General features: G+C 41.2%; 1 protein-coding gene across 1 annotated transcript; it reads right to left on the bottom strand.

Moving 5' to 3' along the window:
- Nucleotides 1-1,260: 1,260 nt before the first annotated feature.
- PRKRA (protein activator of interferon induced protein kinase EIF2AK2) lies at nt 1,261-20,699 on the bottom strand. Its single transcript, XM_004601195.2, has 8 exons — nt 20,405-20,699; nt 19,738-19,907; nt 14,822-14,903; nt 12,831-12,909; nt 11,404-11,521; nt 7,718-7,812; nt 5,084-5,258; nt 1,261-1,724 (listed from the first exon to the last, which is right to left on the bottom strand). The coding sequence occupies exons 1-8, from the start codon at nt 20,470-20,472 to the stop codon at nt 1,567-1,569; spliced, it is 945 nt and encodes a 314-aa protein (XP_004601252.1). The 5' UTR covers nt 20,473-20,699; the 3' UTR covers nt 1,261-1,566.
- Nucleotide 20,700: the final 1 nt, after the last annotated feature.

The following is a 20,700-nucleotide window of genomic DNA, read 5'->3' on the forward strand; positions in this document are numbered from 1 at the left end:
CTTAGTTGTCAGTGCCCAAGTATAATCTAACCTTGGGCCACTTGTCACAAATCCTCTGAGAGGATTTCCCTTCATCACTCTTCTGGCTACTCTGGAGTACATAGTCATTTACTTTTAGTCTGCACCCAAGTGAGCCAAATTTAAGTATTTTCCTCTCCAACACTGGCCACACAGTGGCAATATGAGAGCTGAGGGAGAGGTGGATACCGCACAAGGTTGGTGCTCCCTGCTTGGGTGAGTATTGTGTGTTCTTGCCCCTCCCATCCCAGACAGAATGTCCATCCACGATGGACTTAAGGGTGACTCTGCAACCCAGTATCTTCCCCCCATTCCCTTTGCTTTATCGTTGTCACGGTACCCAACGATCATACACACACGTGACTGCTGCTTGAACATTTGCTGCAGTAGTTGCTGGAGATTTTGGATGAGACTGCTATGCTTGCAGAGGGGCAGACTCTTTAGTTGGGGTGCTCTTACACATTCTGGTTGGAGTCACGAGCTGCTCAGGTAATGCTTTCAGCAAATTTCTTGGCCATCGTGCACATGCACCTTTTAATTAAAGCAGAGCAAGGGTTCTTATCCCTTTAGCCAGCTGAACATCATGCTGTTGTGAGGCCAGGAAATGCCTGCAGTGCCAGGGACCCTGCCAAGCTCAAACTATACCTGCCAAGATTACACTCGGTACATGTGGGGACACTGGGATTTCAACTTCCCACCATATGCTTGCCAGATAAGTGTTCTAAACCAATGAACTATTATTCACCAGCACCTCCTGGCTTAGTACATTAGGAGTTGCTTGTTGAAAGGTGTTTTTCTCTGCCACAAATGGCATGACCTAGTCTAGATTCCTTATGTCTGACAAAGGAATGATCAAAATGCTGCCGAGAACACACCACAGTGCTACCTACTCCCTGAAAGTCTGTCAGTGTGAGCAGGCGCAGCCTCAGTAAAAATGTAATCCCTGCACACCATACACATGGGTCTCCTGGTGAACAACTATGAAGAAAGGGGCCCCGGTCAAGTCAACAGCCATTACATAATAAAATGAGCAGAGCCCTTTACAACAACAGCTTTTATTACATGGACTGGAATACACAGCACAACAATCATGACCTCTGAAATTTAACAATAACGTTCAAGAAAAGTTCATCAATGTTCTCCTTAGTAATGATTTCTTAGAATTCCTTTTTACAAAACCTTGCAAAGAGAGGGTAAGCACCAGTAAGACTTTTGCTAGCATCAGGCTTTATTTCTTCATCATCTTCATCATCAACACTGAACATGCAGTTTCTTTCTTCTATGTACATGGCATTGTAGAATGGCTGCTACACTCTGTGGTACAAAGTTTATAAATACAGTATACCAGTACAAAGTTGAGCCATTTTTTTTTATATAAATTAAAAGCTTAACAACCACTATGCGATAATTCCAATGTGGTGTGTGGATGAACTCTACAAAGAGACTTAGCAACAATATACAGATGGAAACATGTAGTGTTTTTCTGGAGAAGAGCCAAAAGGGGAGCTTGCTACAGGCTACTGACAGGTTTTCCATGTCGCTCCCCAATTACTTTCTCTCTGCTATTATCTTTAAATATTGCAAAGCATTGTGAGCTGCATCACTCTGTGCATTGCCACAGGAGATCCCCGAGCCATGACAGACTGTGATGGGACTGGTGGATAGTTCAGCGAGACACTGATACTGTCCGTTGGCACTCAGTTCTTCTGTAAGGACATATTCAAACATGAAGGTTAATGCCAGGTGTATGAACAAGCAGATTCTTTGTAAAAAACCATACAGACTTTATTACTGTCTTTTCCTGCAAGCATTCATGATATACTGGTGCTTCTACTTACCGTCTTTGTTGTTCTTGTATGAATAGTGACCAAAACACAATTGCTCCACTGGGGTCAGTCTCCAACACAGCTGTGCTTCATAATCACCAGAGGGAACATTCGAGAACTACATGTTGATAGACCTCCTTCTAGCCCAGTGGTTTTCAACTGCTAGGACCATGCCAGTCCACAGGTGTAAAAGGGTTGAAAAGCTAGCCTGTTCAATCAGCAGAGCAGGGTTGGGAGTGCCAGGGCCAGGTCTGTACATTTTTAGAAAAAACTCCCACGGCAATTTTAACATAGTTGAATAATGTCTGCAAATTACTGAATCATGGCACTTTTTGAAAAGGGAACAAAATTACCTTCTGGAGGGCAGAGGAGACTGTGTTTCCATTCTGAAATCTAGGGTTATTTTCAGTAGACCCAGGAACCAGGAAACACATTCAAGACAAAAGCACCCTTGTGTCTTCATACTTTTTTGGTAGTGAGGCTACAAAGAGTCTAGATCCATCTTGGATATGGGCGAGGGTGGCTTAAACAACAATAGCTAAATCCAGGAAACAAATGTTCTTCTCGTCAACTGATGAATCACTTTTTTTTTTGTTAATTGAGTTACCCTGAATTATAGTTGTTCATGACTAATTTCAGACTCTTTCTAAAGATAGTTGAATGGAACAGGGGAAGAAACAGAAAGAGATAGCTTACAATTTCTTTATTTTAGACTTTTCCCGCAATGCTCAGGAGACATAGGGTCTACTCCCAGCATTGCCTGCCAACTGGGCCAGACAGTCAAATGCTTGGGCCTGGCAATGCAGCACTGCCGAACCTACAGGCGCTGGCAATCATCCCTGTGGGGCTGTGGACCAAGCTCAAGTCTCTGTGCATCTGAGACATGCACTTCTGACCCCGGAAACACCTCCCAGGCTTGAGTTTTGAGTTATGTGTTTTAATTTTTTTGATTACTTCAGTTGAAGTTAATATAACAGAAAATTTCTCAACACGATGAATTTAATGTTTAAATTAAAATCAACATGTGAAGGGGACTTTGATTCTAACATCTAAGGCTTTATTTTTATGTTTTCAACCGACATAAAGTTCACATAACCACTTTGAACTTTAAAGTGAGCTATTCAGTGGCATTAAAGACATTTACTATATTGTAAAACCATCATCTCTGTCTAGTGACATTTTTTTCAGTCCACTAGCAACACCACCCCCTTGATTAGTTGTGGTCCATCACTATCCAGTTGTAGCATGTATAGAAACTAAATTTCTTCACATTGCTGAATTATTTTATCGATCTGTATACAAGTGATTTATTCACTCATCAATAGTAAACATTTGGGATATATATACACCTATTATATATAAGTAATGCTGTGAACGGTGTGCAGAGGGAGTGCATGCTAGTTTCCCTTTCTGTTTCACAAATACCTAGGAGTAAAGTTGTCTGGTCATAAAGTAACTCATTTGAGAAACTGTAAAACTGTTTTCCACAACAGCTAGAACCATTTTACCTTTCTACCAGCAATGCATAAAAGCTACACTTTGTCTAATCCTGGCCAACATTTGTCACTTTTATTTTCTTCACCATAGCAATCTTAGTATGGACTGATACCTCCCTGTGGTTTTCTTCTATATTTCCTTGATGACTGTAACACTGAATATCTTTTCAAGTGTTGGCCATTTGCATCTTCTTTGGAGAAAATCTAGGTTATTTTGAAGTTAGCTGCAGAGAAGTTACCTGAAACACTGTGGTTTTTAAATGGATATTCTAGATGTAAGAAACAACTGTTTTTGACCCCTCGTGGATGGTGGAGGGGCCTTCCCAGGAGTGCCAGTGGACATCAGTGGACATGTTAGATATGAGCTCCAGCCTCTTGAACTATCTCTCCAGCCCAAGAACTCCTTAATTCTTAAAGTTAGAAAGAACCTTTTAAGATGCATCATTAGTTCATAATCTAAAAAGTACCGTCTTAAATTTCTAGATTCAAAACATTCAAGCCCATATCATGACATGGTTAATCATGTCTGTGTCACACGCCCAATAATGGTATAGACACTTATAAATATCTCTTTGATTAATGGTCTCCCATTAGTTGCCTTTTCTGATCATCTCTGTTGACACTAAGTTCTAATGTTCAGCATCATTCTAAGATACTACAATGCTGTACTTGATCCGATTCATCAAACACAGACACACACACACACACACACACACACACACACACACACACACACAGATTAATAAATCAATGTTTTAAAAACCCTAAAACTAGCTTTCCAATCTATTTTTGTTGTCTATTTTTTTTTCTTTGGGGGGGGTTGTTCTGTTTTTGGTTTGGGGTCACACCCAATAATGTGTCAGGGATTACTCCTGGCTCTGCACTCAGGAATTATTCCTTGTGGACTCAGGGGACCATCTGGGATGCCTGGGTCAGCCATATGCAAGGCAAACTCCCGACCCAGGGCCCAGCAGTTGTCTGTTTTAATGATTAAAGACTAGAGAAAATATTGGTAACTGAGATGGGGTAAAATGGCCAACTGATGTGTCACCATTTTTCTCCCAGAATTGGCACACAGATACAAAGTGAAGGGTTTGGACCCCACCCAACTGGAAATTACTCTAGAGAAGTGGCTACCTTTTCACCACTCAAGCTGCCATGAAAGCTATCCACTGATGCTACTAATTATTTCTCTAACCAAGTTTCCTCACTTGTTTCTGCCTTATTGTTTACATGTATTATAAGGATAATAAATCTACCTTCACAAGATTAATGAGAGATACCAGTATGTCAGTAAGTCACATATGTTATGTGTCACATAATAAACAGTACTGAGTACATAATGAAACTATACATCTTAGCTATTATTTTATTTAACTATATAGATGTTAGCTATGATTATAAAAATGAGACATATGAATAATGTATACCTGTTCTGCTAATTACATCACTCTCGAATCCTTGACCAAAAAATAAATTTAATCAGAACCATTTATTTCTTAAGTGTATATATATTTTTTATTGGCCATACCCAACTGTGCTCAGGGTTTACTCCTAGCTTTGAGCTCAGGGGTCTCTCCTGGCAGAGTTTGGGGAACTAAATATGATAAATATGATGCCAGGGATTAAGCCTGGGTTGGTTGTAAGGCAAAAGTATTACCTGTTGCACTATCTACCCGAACTGTTTCTTAAAACATATCTTAAATAATACATTTTGGAATAATCCAAAAAATAAAATTATACCTATATCCAAATATGTGATGTTAAAACCTTGTTCCTTGGCGATTTCACTAAGAAGCTGGATGTAATCTGTATTTGGAATACTGAGGAGACTTCTTTTCAGTAAGTTGATCTTTTCACCAGGAGAATTCCTCAAGGAATGCCAAGTACATCCTAAAGAATGTCCAACTACATTTGTCTGAAAATCAGAAATGAAGATTAATACTCTTAACCAGAACTGGATTATAACAATGATGCAATGAAACGTATTTAATAGGCACTCTAGTAATAACTTATAAAGCATGTTTCTCTGGTTATCATTTGGCTTTTTAATTTAATTAGCTAACAGTTAACTAGTACATACATACTTTTTTGCTTTGTTTGTTTGGGACACACCTGGCAGTGCTCAGGGTTTACTCCTGGTTCTGCACTTGTGGATCACTCCTAGAGGAGTTTGGGGGAACTGTATGTAATACTGGGGATAAAACCCAGGTTGGATACATGTATGGTAAGCACTTTACCCACTATACTATCTCTCCAGCCCCAACAAGTACATGGTTTTAAACATGTCACAAGAGAAAAAAAATATCACGTGTAACAATATACCGGTCTCCGGTTCACATTAAGAATTTTTTCTATTAAATCAAATTTTTTCAGGAATGTTAATGTTAAAGTATTTGCCTCCTATACATCTGAGGTTTGGGTTTGTCACCAGCATCATACAAAGAGTATGGACCCCAAACTGTATTATTTGTTTATAGTCATTGAGTTTTTCTATAGAATGAACCCTTTATTTTATAAGCTTAAAGACACTGATATAGTCCTCACATCTCACTTTTCAAATAATGTTCTCATATAATGAACCACAAGACAAACCTATCTGTAATTATCAGAATCTCAAGCAAAATGTGTAGCCCAATCTCTTAAGTTCTAAGTGAATATGCCCAGTTGGCTACTCATCTATGTTTATTTATACATCCTCTTATATTAGCTCTCCCTCAACTCCTCATTTGCTGTGTTCCCAGAACTATCAAACTGTACAACCATCAACAAAGTAAAAAATGTCTATTTCTTTTGTTCTTAAGCCCACATTCAATTACTAAGCCCTTCAGTTTTCTAAATTTTAATTTTACTGATTTATTTTTTGTTTTGGGGGTCATGTCTGGTCATGCCTGGCAGTGCTCAGGGTTTTTTCCTGGCTCTGCACACAGGAATCACTCCTGGTGCTGCTCAGGGGACCATATGTGGAGATTAAACCTGCTGGCAAGTGCAAAGCAAATGCTTTACCCACTATTTCTCCTACACCCAGTTTTCTAAATTTTTTAATCTACCAGTTCTACTATGACTATCTCAATTTATACCATCATTAATTCTTATCTGACTTCTGTAAGATAATTTCAGTAGGATTTTGATTATAATGTCCATTCATCATAAGTGCAAATTACTTCCTTTCTAATCTGAAGATTATATCCTGCCCATCGTAGTTTACAATTCTTTATTAACTTTGACTACCCTCAGAATCAAATTCAATCTCCTTAATTTAGTAGTAGTCCTGTCCATAATCATCCCTCTTTACCTTTCTGGCCTCATTATTTGAAACACTCTCCTTCCCTGTAAGTCTAGGTCCTAGTCAAACCAAATTATTTGGTGATTCTAGACTGTGTACATTTCACTCCTGGGTACATACACAAGCTCTTTCTTCTCCCTAAAATTCTTTGCCCCTTTTTCTTCTACAGGTGTCACTTAACACTTCTTTCCAGGAGCCATCCTGAAACTTGCAGTCTTGGCTGTATGCCTTTGCCCATGTTCCTAACCACCCTCTTGGGACCAGTCTGTAAATTTATTGCTCTTTCTAGCTATAAAAATTCAGAAGCAAAGAGTGTCTTAGTCACTGTATGCTAGAATCTGATACTAAGCCTGACATGCCAAATAAACTTACTACACGTTAGCTGAGTAAGTACACAAATGGATGAATAAATGAGATGGGAATACAGTGGCAATGTAAAGGCAAAAGAAGGCATCACTGGTCTAACATCTTAAGATCCCATTCTAGCACCCGGAGATTATCAAAGAATTAAGGCACTCAGCTTGTATGCAATCAACCCCTTTGATCTCCAGAATCACATATGGTCCCATGAATAATGCCAGGAATGAGCCCTGAGCAGAGCAAGGAGTAAGCCCTGGGCTCTTCTGGGTGTGGTCCCTAAGCCATAAACAAACAAAATGTACAGATCCCACACAGAATACACCCAAAAGTTCCCATCTGTTTACTGCTATCACTCTGGCTCACATCTAGGATACAGCCAAAATGATGTGGGGGGGGGAAGGGAGGGTGGTGTATAAAACTGAACATGGAGATACTCAAAAAAAAAAACTGCAACTTTTAAAGATCTATATGAGGATATCAAAAAGGGACCACAGTAATAGTACAGCAGGAAAAGGGTTTGACTTGCACACAGTTGACCAGATTCCGATCCCCCGGGCCCCATATGGTCCCTCGTGCCCACCAGGAATGATCCCCAAGCAAAGAAGGGTGTGGCCAAATTTAACAAAATTGCAAAGGGAAAAAAAAGAATGAAATTAAGAACAATTTTCTACAGCAAGAGAAACTTAAGTGCACAATCACATTAATATTGTAGGTGGCCAATTATGACTCACTAAAGGAAAGTGATTCTCTGGAGAAATAGTACTGAATTTAGCAAGGAATTTCTCAGCAGCATTCCTCTTGGCTTGCTTTTTCGACGCCCCCTTTCCTAAATAAAAAAAAAAAGAAATGGTAGATTCAGAGAAGAAAAAAGAGTTCATGTAGTATTAAACTTAATTAAAGAACAATCTCATGACTTTTATGCCATCCCCTTACTGCCCTGGCACCTTTCCTGTGTTTTATAGTTACTAGTTCTGGTCTTTCTTATTTGGGTTACACCCAGAGATGCTTGAGAGCTACTCCAGCTTGGCTACTGGAGGCTGGGGATGGTGGGGTGGGGCTGGGGGGTTTCATATAAATTCTGGCCATACTTGTGGGACTCCATGATACCAAGGATCAAACCCAGGACCTTTTCAGGCAAAGTGCAAATCACACATTCCATCTCACTGTGCTATCTCTCCAGTTCCACATAAATATTTTACACTACTGAGGTGCTTTATCTAAGAGAGAGATGTAAAATCTCTATCTTTGTAATATAGTTATAATGTCAATTTATGCTTTTTTGTTTTGTTTTGTTTTTGGGTCACACCCGGCGATGCACAGGGATTACTCCTGGCTCATGCACTCAGGAATTACTCCTGGCGGTGCTCAGGATTCGAACCCGGGTCAGCCACGTGCAAGGCAAGTGCCCTACCCGCTGTGCTATTGCTCCAGCCCGTTTATGCTTTTGATATGCAAACTACTGCCTTGCATGTGGCCGACCCATGGTCTAACATCTTTCACCACCAAGGTGCCTAAAATCTTCAACCACTGTCCTTATGTCACTTCTATCTAGCCCTGCCCTGCCCCCTCATTTCTCTACTTGGAATTGCACTTCTGCAGTCAGAATACAAGTGTCTGTTTTCCCTGGCCACTAGTAATTCCCTTTGTTTTATATACCATATATAAGCGGTATCATCAAGCATTGCTCCACTGAATTATTTTTCTTAATTTGACATTCTCTAGGTCTATCTATGTTGTACCAAATCAGCAGTGTACTCCATTATGTATATACACACTACTATTTTTTTTTTTCTTTTGGGTTTTTTGGGTCACATCCAATGGTGCTCAGGGCTTACTCCTGGCTCTGCACTCAGGGATCACTTGATAGGCTCGGGGAACCCAGGGATCAAACTTGGGTTGGCCACATGCAAGGCGATTGCCCTGCCTACTATACTATCATTCTGGCCCCACACCATAATTTCTTTACTTACTTATCTGTCATTTGGCATTCTGGTTGTTTCCAGATCTTGGCCACTGTAAAATGTACAATAATAATACAGATGCGCACATATCTTTTTTGAATGTTTTACTGTTCTGGGGGCTAGATGCCAAGGAATGGAATCTCACTGGATCAGATGGCTGTTCATAAAAAAAAAATTTGGGTGATAATTCCTGGAAAAGCTTGAGGGACCACTTGGTTGTGGAGACTGAACCTGGGTCTCCCATATGCTCCAATTCATCAACTATCTCCTTGGCCCGCATTTTAATTTTTTTCTAAGTCTCCAAATTGTTTTCCACAGAGGCAGTATGATATGACAGTGCAAACAGTGAATGGGATTCTATTTACCCCATCCACGTCAGCACTGGTTGTTTCCAGACTTGTCCATCTATGCCATTCTTACTGCTGTGAGACGGTAGCTCAGAGTCTGTTCATGGTGCTGGGCGTCCCAAACGCCAGGGCACTAAGTGGGCAGAACCAAGGGCTGAACTCAGGGCAGAGCTATATTCCCTGGTGCACAGTGTTGCCTTTTTTTTTAAATTTTTAATTTATTTTTTGGATTTGGGGCAATACCTGACAGCACTCAGGGCTTACTCCTGGTTGTGTCCAGGGGTCACTCCTGGCAGGGCTCGAGGGGACCATATAGGGGGTTGGGGAAGACTGAATCAGATCAACCACACAGCAACGGAAGGCAGGTGTGTTACCTGCTGTACAATCTCTCCAGCCCTAATATGGCTTGTTTCTTTAACATGATTAAGAAAGACATAGGAAATGTTCACGTTAAAACACCATAAATACTAGCCACTTCTATGCTTTTTTAAAAAAGAGATTTAAGAACTGTAAAAAAAAAAAAATTACCTCAATAAAAATGTATTTAAAAAGCAAACGAAACTGAGAACTAGGGAGATTAATTTGCTTCTTTGCCACCAATCAAGAATAGAATCATGAGTGAAAGCCGTGGTCCTGCCTGTGTCTGATCCTGCACTTCCTGAATGGCCCACAATACTCCTGAAGGTAAACAGCTGCTCATCATTTCAAACATCAAGTCAAGGTAAACTTCCATCTTGAGACACTTTGAAAGTGATATACACATGCTAGAGATGTTGAAATAGGAATTCTTATTAGAAATTTTTTAAGTGAGTGCTTTTTTAGGGCTGGAGCAATAGTACAGGGGTAAGACATTTGCTTTGCACGAAACCAACCCAGGTTCAATCCCCAGCACAACCACCCAGGACTAAGCTCTGAATGCACAGCCAGGAGTAAGTCCTGAGCAGTGCTGTGTGTAGCCCCCAAACCAAAATAAGTGATTTTTCTCTTATCTGTGATTTTTAACAAAATTACAATATTAAGAACTCAAAAGGATAATTTCTACTTCATTTTGATAAAATGAAGTAGAAATTTATATTATCATTTAAAAGGATTATTTCTATTTTGTTTTATCTTAATGCAAATTTTTGCCATTTACTGTCTTATACATATTTTGGGAGCGAGGGGGACGCCAGGGGGCATTTGACTATGCTCGGGATTGAGTCCTGGCTCTGTGCTCAGAGATCACTCTTCATAGAGTTTGGGTGGGGGGCCTCTGGGGATCAAACACAGAGGGGCTGCATGCAAAGGAAGCTCCCTAACTGCTGTTATATCCTCTCTAGCCCCCATGAATTGTCTACTTAGTCATTTTGCTTCAAATGTATTCTTCTAGTTTTTCTATTCTCTGAACGATGAAACTGACTTCAAGTGACTATTACTTTTTTCTTCCATTTGAATTAATTTGTAGGGATAAGAGCAGGTACCAGGGATCAAACCCAGCTCTCCTGCATACGAAAGCACACACTCAGCCCATTCAGTCATCTCTCCAGCTTGTTTGAGATTTTAGAAGTCACTAACACAGCATTAAAACTGTTCAAAGAATTGTTAACAACCCATGGTTTAAAACAGCAAATTAAGAAGCTTGGGGGGAAGAGCTGGTGCAGGGGATCAAGTCCAGGGCTTCAGACTTGCAAGGTCAAGGGCTCTATGACTAAGTTACATTCCCAGCCCCTGAACACCCATTCCTCCCAAGAACTACTATTAATATAACACTGCTTTAGTTTCTGGGTCATACTTAGTGATACTTAGGGGTCACTCCTTGCTCTGCGCTCAGGAATTATTCCTGGAGGTGCTCAGGGGACAACACGGAAATGCCAAGGATCAAATGTGGGTCGAACGCATGCAAGGGAAGCGCCTTACCCGCTGAACTCTCTCTCCAGCCCCATCGCCCAAGGATTCTTAAGTCAAATATTTATACTTAAATTCAACTACAGAAAAGATAAGAGGCCAAGAGAAGTATATTGATTCTTTCCCATAGGAATATCTGAAAGAAGATCACAACAGAAATTTCTAGTATTTCATCAAAGAATTTCAAATGTCATCAAATGTATAAGAGTAAAAAGAACTAAGTACCAGTTTCCATATATGACTCTAGCCTGCAAATTGTGGTATATTCCCTCTTATGAGCAGGTCCTCCCTCCTGGGAAAGTGTATATTCAGGAAGCCTCCAACCATGATGAATAGCCAATTCCTACAAAATTGAGATATTGAAAGGTTTTAACTGTAAGTTTTATCAGGCAATTGTTTGATTACACAAATGGTATTTTCCCATAATTTTCATTCCATTCCCATTTGTTTGAAAATAGTGATATTCTATGATGGAAAATGAGAAAAATGCTCTATTTCCCCAAAATATTTCCGCATTTTATATCTTACAAGCCTAGTCCCAACTGGGCTTGCAAGATAGCACCAAAATGGATGCAGTTTCCTGCTAATGAATGGTATTCTTCCACCAAACCACCATAAGTTGATATCAAAGTGTACAAATAGACAAATTACTATCATCCTCTTTGGGAACATCAAAGAATAACGTTAGGGTGCTTGCCTTGCATACAGCTAACCCAGGTTCGATCACAGCACCACATATATTTCTCCAAGTACCACCAGAAGTAAACCCTAAGCGTAGAGCCAGAAGCCCTGAACATCACAAGATGTGAATTAAAAACAAAAAGAAAACAACAACAACAACAAAAAGATGAGTTAGAAGTCTCATCATATACTCCCAATTATAGAGGAACTTTAGTTATATACATTTTCACACTTACTGCTAATTAACCACTGTGGGTTTTTTGTTTGTGTTGTTTTTTGTGCCCTGCTTTAATGGTGCTAGGGATCAAACTCATGGCCTTCTACATGCGAAGCATACGTACTACCACTGAACTGCATTCTTGATCCCAGTTAGCCACAATTTTGCCAAGGGTAGCTGAGCAGAGGGAGCAAACAGGGCTTGACGAGGTTGAGGATAGGAGGGAAGGAAGACCACAAAAACTCATAGCAGGAAAGTCAGGAGGGGAACTGTCCAACAGAGCACATGGATAATCTGCCAAAAGGGTATCTGCATGCAGAAATTCAAAGCTGAATATATTTGTATATATATATTTGTGGAAAAATAAGCAAATAACCAGATTACTTCCCTTTTCTTGAATTAGGTTACCCAGTTGGGGCAATTTATAAAGCCTTCTGTCTCAACAGAAGCAGAAAGAGTTTAGTCACGTGAGTGGTAAGAAATACTCTTACAATACAGAGCACTCTACCCTTGTGCACTGAGGTCCTGATGATCTCAAATGAGAATGTGACAAACCAAAAGATGATACTGTATGTGGAAAAAAATCCAAAACAAATAAATTGGAAAATAATTTCAAGTTAGTGCTGTGATATGTAATGATCTTAGCTTGGAAAACAAATTACTGGACAAATCTTATCTTCAAAATATGAATTCCCATCCTCGTCCCCTTTTTCAGTAAATAAAGGCATTCAGCAAAGTGAAACTGTGTGCTCACCTGTAATGACCCAATAGGATTAAGCTGGTTCTTGGGTTGCTTGGAAGGGTCAGGCATTAAGGGATCAGGAGCTGCAAAACTGAATGTTCAATAATGTTACTAAATAATTTCTGCCAAATTATTAAATAATTGATCAATGTTTTCTATTTAACTCACTTTGATTGCTCTTGCTATTTCTTCTACATGGAAAGCCTTTACTCTCTACCCTTCTAGAATAATCTAATCTAACCATTCAAGGGGTATCTCAAAGGCTACTACTCTAGGAAACCAATCTTTTTATATCAGTGGAATAAAATTTCTACTTCCTTCGAACTACTATAATATTTGATTTGACTGCCTCTAGGAAATTATTTTATCATAAATTAGATATTCTTACAAATACATAAAATTTATCCATTCATCACTCTATCACTACTCTATTCAGTCTGTAAATTCCTTCTATACTGATCATGTATTATTTACCTGTGACAGCTTTGTAATACTCTTTACATAATAAGTTTTAATACAAATCTATATGAATAAAACAAATTATTGTTACAACTACACAAAAAAGAAGAACAGCAAACAGCCTTGTAATTAAGTCCTCTAGCCCCCGAATGTAGGTAATACAGATTATAAATGTTACCCATCCAGGTAACTACAGAAAAAGTATCTGTTTGATCTATCTTCTCAGTGCTGGGAAAATTATTTCAAGAATCATGTGTATCATGAATAAAATAAATGGTCTGTGTAAATCTGGTTCCAGCATGTGGAGACTGTGATTAGGGAACATGTGAACAATCCCTTCTAAAACTTGGGAGATCTGGTAACTAACTTAAAATAAGCTGTATTCCAAGGTTACTGCCATGTTGGCAACTAAAAGCTATTTCTATTAATGACGAATTATTAATGTAGTTTAGGTAGTTTAGGTATAAGCACAACAAAGTTATTTTCTAGCTTTTTTTTGTTTGTTTTTATTTTGGGGCCACACCCAGAGGTGCTCAGAGATCACTTTTAATGGGTTCAGGTGACCACATGTGGTGAGAGGGATCTTCTGTGTATAAGGCAAACACCCGACCCACTGTAAAATTGTCTCCAATTTTTTTCTGTTTTTAGCTGTCAGAGTGTCAGATTTTACACAGCAGGATGAATATTTATTCACAATGACAAATGTGAAAGCTATCCAGTGAATTGTAGTAAGTGAGAAAGTCTTTATATTAAAGCAGACCACATTAGGCCCGATTACAGTTTAGTAGTCTCATCTGTTAAGAAATCCCATCTCATCTGTTAAGAAACACAAATATATAGTAAAGTTAAGTTTTATTTGCTATAAAAGTGAAGTGCCTATGTGCAGAGAACATTCCAAACATACTTTTATATATTTTATATATCCAAGTACATTTGAGTGTGTGCAAAGGGAATAATTTGAAGGTATGCCATGTTCCAGGACATGCTGATTAGAAATCAAAGGATTCAAATTTATGAGCTGCTGCGGACCAATACTCTCCGAAAGTAGCTAAAATTCAAGCAAGTCTATTTTGGAAAGATATGTCAAGAACAAACACCCTGCTTAATATCCTCTTGAATCTGCCATACTGACCAGATAAGCAAAAACACACAGCTCTTTGTTTCCTTCTTTCCCATTAGAATTCCCAAAAGAATACTTGTAGCTGATTTTTATCCATCTTACATCTGTTTCTTCAGTGTAGAAATAAGATCTTAATACAGAGTTACTTCCAGAAAAATTAGTTTTCTGTACCACAGGTGGTAACAAAAACAGCTTAATTCACAAGTGCCATCATTTAATAGTTGAATAGTCAATTGTTTAATCATTTAATAGTTAATTGCAAGATTAAATTTCTTACGGATAAAGTTATTTTTAAGGGTAACAGATTTTTCATGAGGAAACAGAACTATTCAATTATTTTGTTACTTTTGTGAGCGTTCAAATCTTTACTCTTACCTCGGTCATGATATTTTTGAGCTGCAGAATAAAAAGAAACTTAGCTCACCAAATACTTGCACTGGCTTTCAAAATGTTTATGGCAGCCTCTGCAGCTCTATGTTTCGCTAACTTCTTACTTGTACCTTCACCTGAAATGAAGTTCAAAAGAAAAATATTTGATATGCTGTCAAAATAAGGGCGTATACTGATGCATTTATAATACAAACAGCAGTGGTACAGTATACATATGTATATATAATGTTGACATATATGCTTTACAGTTACACCCTATAAGAGCAGTGAAATCAGTATGTTAAAGTGTTTTTAATTTTATATACTTAATTCTACACATACTTACACAAAATTTCTTATTTCTACATTAATTACATAAGATAATAAAGTAGACGATGACATACCTCTAAAAATATGCAACTTAGTGTTTTACTCTTAATTTACTATGAGAGAAGCAAACTCTTCTGTAGTAAGAAGTTTCCCTTAAGGGAACCATTTACAGCAATACTATTTGACAGCAAAATAGGTCCATTTGATTCTAACAGCCTGTCCTATACAAGATTAAGCCCCTCACTCACCCACCTAGCTACACAGTCCTAACCGAAAGTTGGGCAGAGCTGGTAAGATTTAAGTAGGGAAGAAACAGTGTCTTCCATAGCCTTTATGGAGTTGCTAAGGGGGGGTTGGTGAAAGGGGATAGGTCTGGCTAATCACTGAGATTGATGTCTAAATTTCAACAGGTTGAAATACCTGGTAAATGGTAAATTCAACTAGGAGTTGAAAGCCTTTCAAAAATGGCACAAGAATGCTAATTCCATTCCTCTGGTGTGGCCAAAACAAAGAAGATATGGAAAAAGTTTGAAGTGTGATCAAGTCGAAAGAACACACAAACCATATCCCTTTCCCCAATGACAGAGGCTTTATGAACACAGCAGAGAACGCAAGCCAGATCCATGCCCTCAGTACACAGCATCGAGCAGCACTGCCCCCTCAGAGGTATGTGGAACATCAGGCCTCAGCGCAGGCTTGGGGAGGTACATGGCAAGGGCCGCTCCCCCACTCTTGGCAAGCATCCTGGAAAGCTTTACAAAGGAAGAAGTAACTGTATGTAGCTCTGAAAGATTAATAGATGCTAACTAACTAAGGCGAAGAGAGCTGGAGAATTAGAAAGCCAAGCAAATCGCATCCTCGAAGAAATGAAACGCTCAAGGTTGCACAGAGTGTTCTCAGGAGCCCCAAGAGGTTGTGGTTTAAGAACTTGAGGAAAGAAATTCTGAGACAAAAGACTAGAGGTTAGAAATTGGGGGGCAGGGTTGATGGGGAGGGTAGAACAGTCTTCTAAATGTGTTCTTCTCAAACTTTAACATGGATCGGTATTGCTGAATTGCCTGAAAATCTCATATAAAAAATTGCACGCTCCTATCTAGATTTGGAACGTGCTGCACTGTCACAGGGCCTGCTAGCCTACATTATAATCAAGTAAGTACACACGTGATCAAAGTGGTGCTGATCATTCCTAGAGAAGCAAAGTTGTAAGTCATGGTAATAATTTAGGGTTGGGGCTACAGTACAGTAGCAGTGGCACTGGGTTCGATCCCTGGCACCCCGTATGGTCCCCTGAGCAGAAAGCCAGGAATAAGCCCTGAGTATCTCTAGATATGACCCCCAAACAAAAAACAAAAGAACTTAGTGTTTACCCAGGAGGTGATGGGGAGTAGCCAAACATTTAATTTTGGTTTTCTGATGGGTGGGGAGGAAAGGAGGCCTCCATAGAAAGGCTAAGGTGGTTCCCCCACAGAAACTAAATCAGTTGGACTCAAAGGCAATCAGATGGTGCTCAGGCCCAGCAGTGCTGAGGATCATCAGGGCCACCCTCAGGAAGTGGAGTGGGGGGAACAGGGGAGGAAAACACGGGGCCTGAGATCAAACTTGGGTTTCAAAGAATGTGCTTCAGTCTTTTGAGCTATCATTGCAGTTCTGAACGCACACTAGAAAGAGGAAATATATGAACAGATCGGAATAGTAAAAAGTTAACTCTGGTTATCATCTGCAAAATGGACATCCCAAGACTAGAAACTGAAAGAACTAAGATCGCAACAATAATCCATGCATATTTGACCATGGCCTGAACAATCACTGGAGGAAGATGAGAGAAACAGATTCATGAGATATTTAGGAAGCAGTATCTGGTGAGATTGGATGAGAGAATGTGTGTGTGTGGTGGCAGGGGGTAGGGGACGGAAAGTTAGGGAATGGAGGCAGCAGGAGGACAGTCAAGAAGATTAAACTCAGTGCTGGAGAGATAGTATAGCAAGTAGGGCACTCGCCTTGCACACAGGCAGCCCGGGTTCAATCTCTGGCATCCTATATGGTCCCCTGAGCACTTCCAGGAGTAATTCCTGAGTGCAGAGCCAGGAATGACCCCTGAGCATTGCCAGGTGTGGCCCCAAAACCAGAAAGGAAAAAAATAAATAAAACTCAAATTTCTACTGCAAACAAGTAAATGGTAGTGGTGCCTTTACTGAGCTAGGAAACAGTACTTGAGGGAAAAAAAACCCATTCAGTTTGGTGACACGCAAGTGTCACTGGATCACAGAACCAAAGCTGTCCAGCAAGGATGGGGTTCTGCAGCCAGACCTGAACTGAAAATAGAGCATTCTACACTAGCAGCCTTCTGCAGTACTGGAAGCTGTGGAGGCAGAGAAGCTTGCACAAGACAGGACAGTTGAAAAGATGAGACACAACAATCCACAGACGTCAACTGGTAAAACACACAGAAGGAGAGAAAAGGCTACTACTTACTCTGAGAATTTGATTGACAGACAAACTAAAGCAGTAATGCAATGCTGATTCTAATGCTCACACAAGAAATCTCCAGCCAGCCCTTACAATCTACCTAACTCACATAGAAGAGCTTTAAAAACTATTTAAAGTGGCTTCAACAAAAACAGTGGACATGATTTCAGGCTCATAAACAAATGATGCCTCCAGAAACCCAGATGGTGGAGCTTCAGTTTACCTGAATTTTTTTAATGTTGGGGAGGCATTCTTCCAAACTAAATTTAGTATTTAATTTTCTTATGCTTGAGGGCTGCAGTGATAGTACAGCGGATAGAGCATTTGCCTTGCACCTGGCCAACTTGGGTTCCATCTCTGGCATCTCATATGGTCCCCTGAGCACTGCCAGGAGTAATCCCTGAGTGCACAGCCAGGACAACACCTGAGTATTGCTGAGTGAGACCCAAAAAGCCAAAAATTTAAAAAAAAAAATTTTAAAAATATATTCTTATGCTTAAAACTAAATACATCAGTCAGCAATAAGTAGGCAACTTTATAAATGGGCAACTTCAGTTCAAGTTGAAGCTGAAGCTCACAGACTATCATGTATCTGAACTGTAAAATTCCACTGCCATGTGACATTAGCAACATTACTTAATGTCTTTCCAAGTCTGTTTCTGTATAAGACAAAGGAGCTAACATCTTATTAAAATACTGGGACATGGGCTAGGTGTGTTATTTCAATAGCAGGGGCACAGAGGATCCAGAGAGATAGTACCACAGGCAGGGAACTTGCCCTACAGGCAACTGACCTGGGTTCAATCCCCAGTACCCCATATGGTCCCCAAACCTTCAAGGAGTGATTAATGAGCACAGCGCTAGGATTAAGCCCTGAGCACAGCCAGGTGTGCCTATCCTGCATCAAAAGGACAAAAAGAGTACACGGGGATAAAGTGCTTGCCTTGCAAGTGGCCTGGCCCTAGCTTAATCCCTGGTACTGCATATAGATCTCTAAACACTACCTAGGAGTGATCTCTGAGCAGAGCCAGGAGTAAGCCCTGAACACAGCTGGGGATAGCCAAAAAACATATTTAAAAAATTAAATAAAAAACATTAAATAAAATACCACTATAATTTCATAAAAGGAACAAGAAGCTACAAGACTATAATAGTACAGTTGAGTCTGTCTTAACTTTGTCTGGACGCAGACTGAAATGTGGTACAATAGCTCAAATACTCTAGGGCATTCCTACAAAAAAAAAAAAAAAAGCTCAGAAAATTCTGGGGTCATGTCTCCTGAGCCAAATTACTGCCATCTGCTATTAACTATAAAATGTGACAGCACTGATAATCTTCAACTGTTCTAACAAATTACCTTTCCTCTTCTACCTAGTCCTTGGAAGAAACCTAGGAAAATCCTAAATTAGATATCTGAGCTTCTCTCGACATCTGAGGACAAAATCAGGAAGATTATCTGAAGAAGTTGCCAAGGGTGAATCATCTCAGTTTCAAGAGCCTACTCTTCATAGCTGTCTATGTTAAAAGTGGCACCTTTTCTCTACTTAAAACCACAAAAACTTAAAGGTATCATTCATCTTATAACTTGTTCATCAGTTGTCTGCAGCTCCTTAAAAAAAAAATTACCAGCGTGGGGAAGGTGTTCAATGACATGTTTGAGGCTGTGAGCTCAATACCTAGTAACTCCCCACCTAGCGGAGTGCCAGGTTAACTCACAAGAAATGGGTCCCTGATACCTCCAAACGGAGGAATGCTGGAATGCTTGAGAGAGCAACAGTCAGGGGTTCCATCCCCAGCATGCACCACAAACAAGTGTGAGCCTCACTGCACAGTGTGCAAACCCCAAACATCACAATAACAAAGAGGAGGGAAGGACTTGCATTTACAAATCGTAATAAAAGCAAACGATGAAACATTCAGAAGCCATGTTCAGACACTGTCCCTACTTCGAGCCCGCTAAAACAGGGAGGGGTATTCCAATCCTGCACACTTGGTACAGAGAAGTGCTTCCCGTGTACTCTACTCTGCTGAAAGGTTCAGCAAGAAGCGGTAATGGCCAAAGTGAGAGGAGAAAAATACCAAATACTCAAGGGACGCTTTTTCCAAAGAAAAAAGCAAACTCGGGGCACTGTGCCCAGCGCCGCTGGCTGGGGGAGTGCCCGGGTCCTTACCAACCTGTGCAAGTTATGTCACCCACGGTGACTCTGAAGGTGAATGTGGGCACGTGTATCTGCACATCGGACCGTTCGCACTCATAAACCGGGATGTTCTTGGTCTTCATGCCATATTCGTGTAAGACTTGAATCGGGGTTTTCCCTGGCTTAGCTGTAATCATCTTGCCCGAACTGCGAAATAAACAAGTCCACAAAAAGAAGGGGGGGGGGGTGTTAAAAAAAAAAGTGTTTTGCATACCAGCGCCGGGAGGGACGCAGAAGGACTCACAAAAGCCCTTTGGGTATCCACGACGCGCCACAGGGGAAGCGGCGTCGAGGCTGCCCCGGGGCCAGGGCCAGAGCAGGAGGGGGGGTTAAAGGGGGGTGGGCACAGCCAGTCCGCGCCCCCTCACCCCCAAGCAGCCCCGGGGTGGCGGGAGAAGGCAGAAGGCTGGGCGCTCTCTCCGGGACGGGAAGGCCGGGAGGAAGCGCTGCGCGGGAAGTGAGCGGCCCGGGCTACTCGCCTTCTGGAACCAGCCGCCGGAGGGGCGGGGCCAGGCCGCAGACCAGGGGGCGGGGCCGAGCGCGGGCTTTCCGTCCAGAATACCTCCCGCCCGACTCCTTCCCCACCTCCCCCCCACCACACACCGGCCTCTGCCTCGTTGGGCCCCGATAGCCCATGCACCGACCTGAACGTCTCGCCGTCTTCGCGCTCCGGCGGCGGGGCCGCCGCCATGCGATGCCTGCTCTGGGACATAGCGAGAAGAGACGGCGAGGCGGCGCGGGGCGAGAACGACGCGGAGCAGCAGCGTCCTTGCCCCCTGGCTTGGCAGATCCGGGAGAAGCGCGCTCCTGCCGCCGCCGCCGCCGCCGCCGCCGTCGCCACCGCCTCCTCCCCCTTTCCCCTCCCGGCCTGCGTCCCTCTTCGGGAGGAGGCGGGCGGGGGTGCGCGCTGGCCGCGGAGCCGCGGTGCTGCAGCGCCGGG

The sequence above is a fragment of the Sorex araneus genome, chromosome X (assembly GCF_027595985.1).
Source record: "Sorex araneus isolate mSorAra2 chromosome X, mSorAra2.pri, whole genome shotgun sequence".
Classification (NCBI taxonomy): Eukaryota; Metazoa; Chordata; class Mammalia; order Eulipotyphla; family Soricidae; genus Sorex; species Sorex araneus.

Bases quoted from the DNA above. Each gene is read 5' to 3' on its own strand.
- PRKRA (XM_004601195.2), bottom strand. From the start codon at position 20,472: ATGTCCCAGAGCAGGCATCGCATGGCGGCGGCCCCGCCGCCGGAGCGC. The intron at 14,904-19,737 runs GTTGGTAAGGAC...ACTTCATTTCAG, and splicing joins GGGTGACATAACTTGCACAG to GTGAAGGTACAAGTAAGAAG. The intron at 11,522-12,830 runs GTGAGCACACAG...TCAATTTTGTAG, and splicing joins ATCCTATTGGGTCATTACAG to GAATTGGCTATTCATCATGG.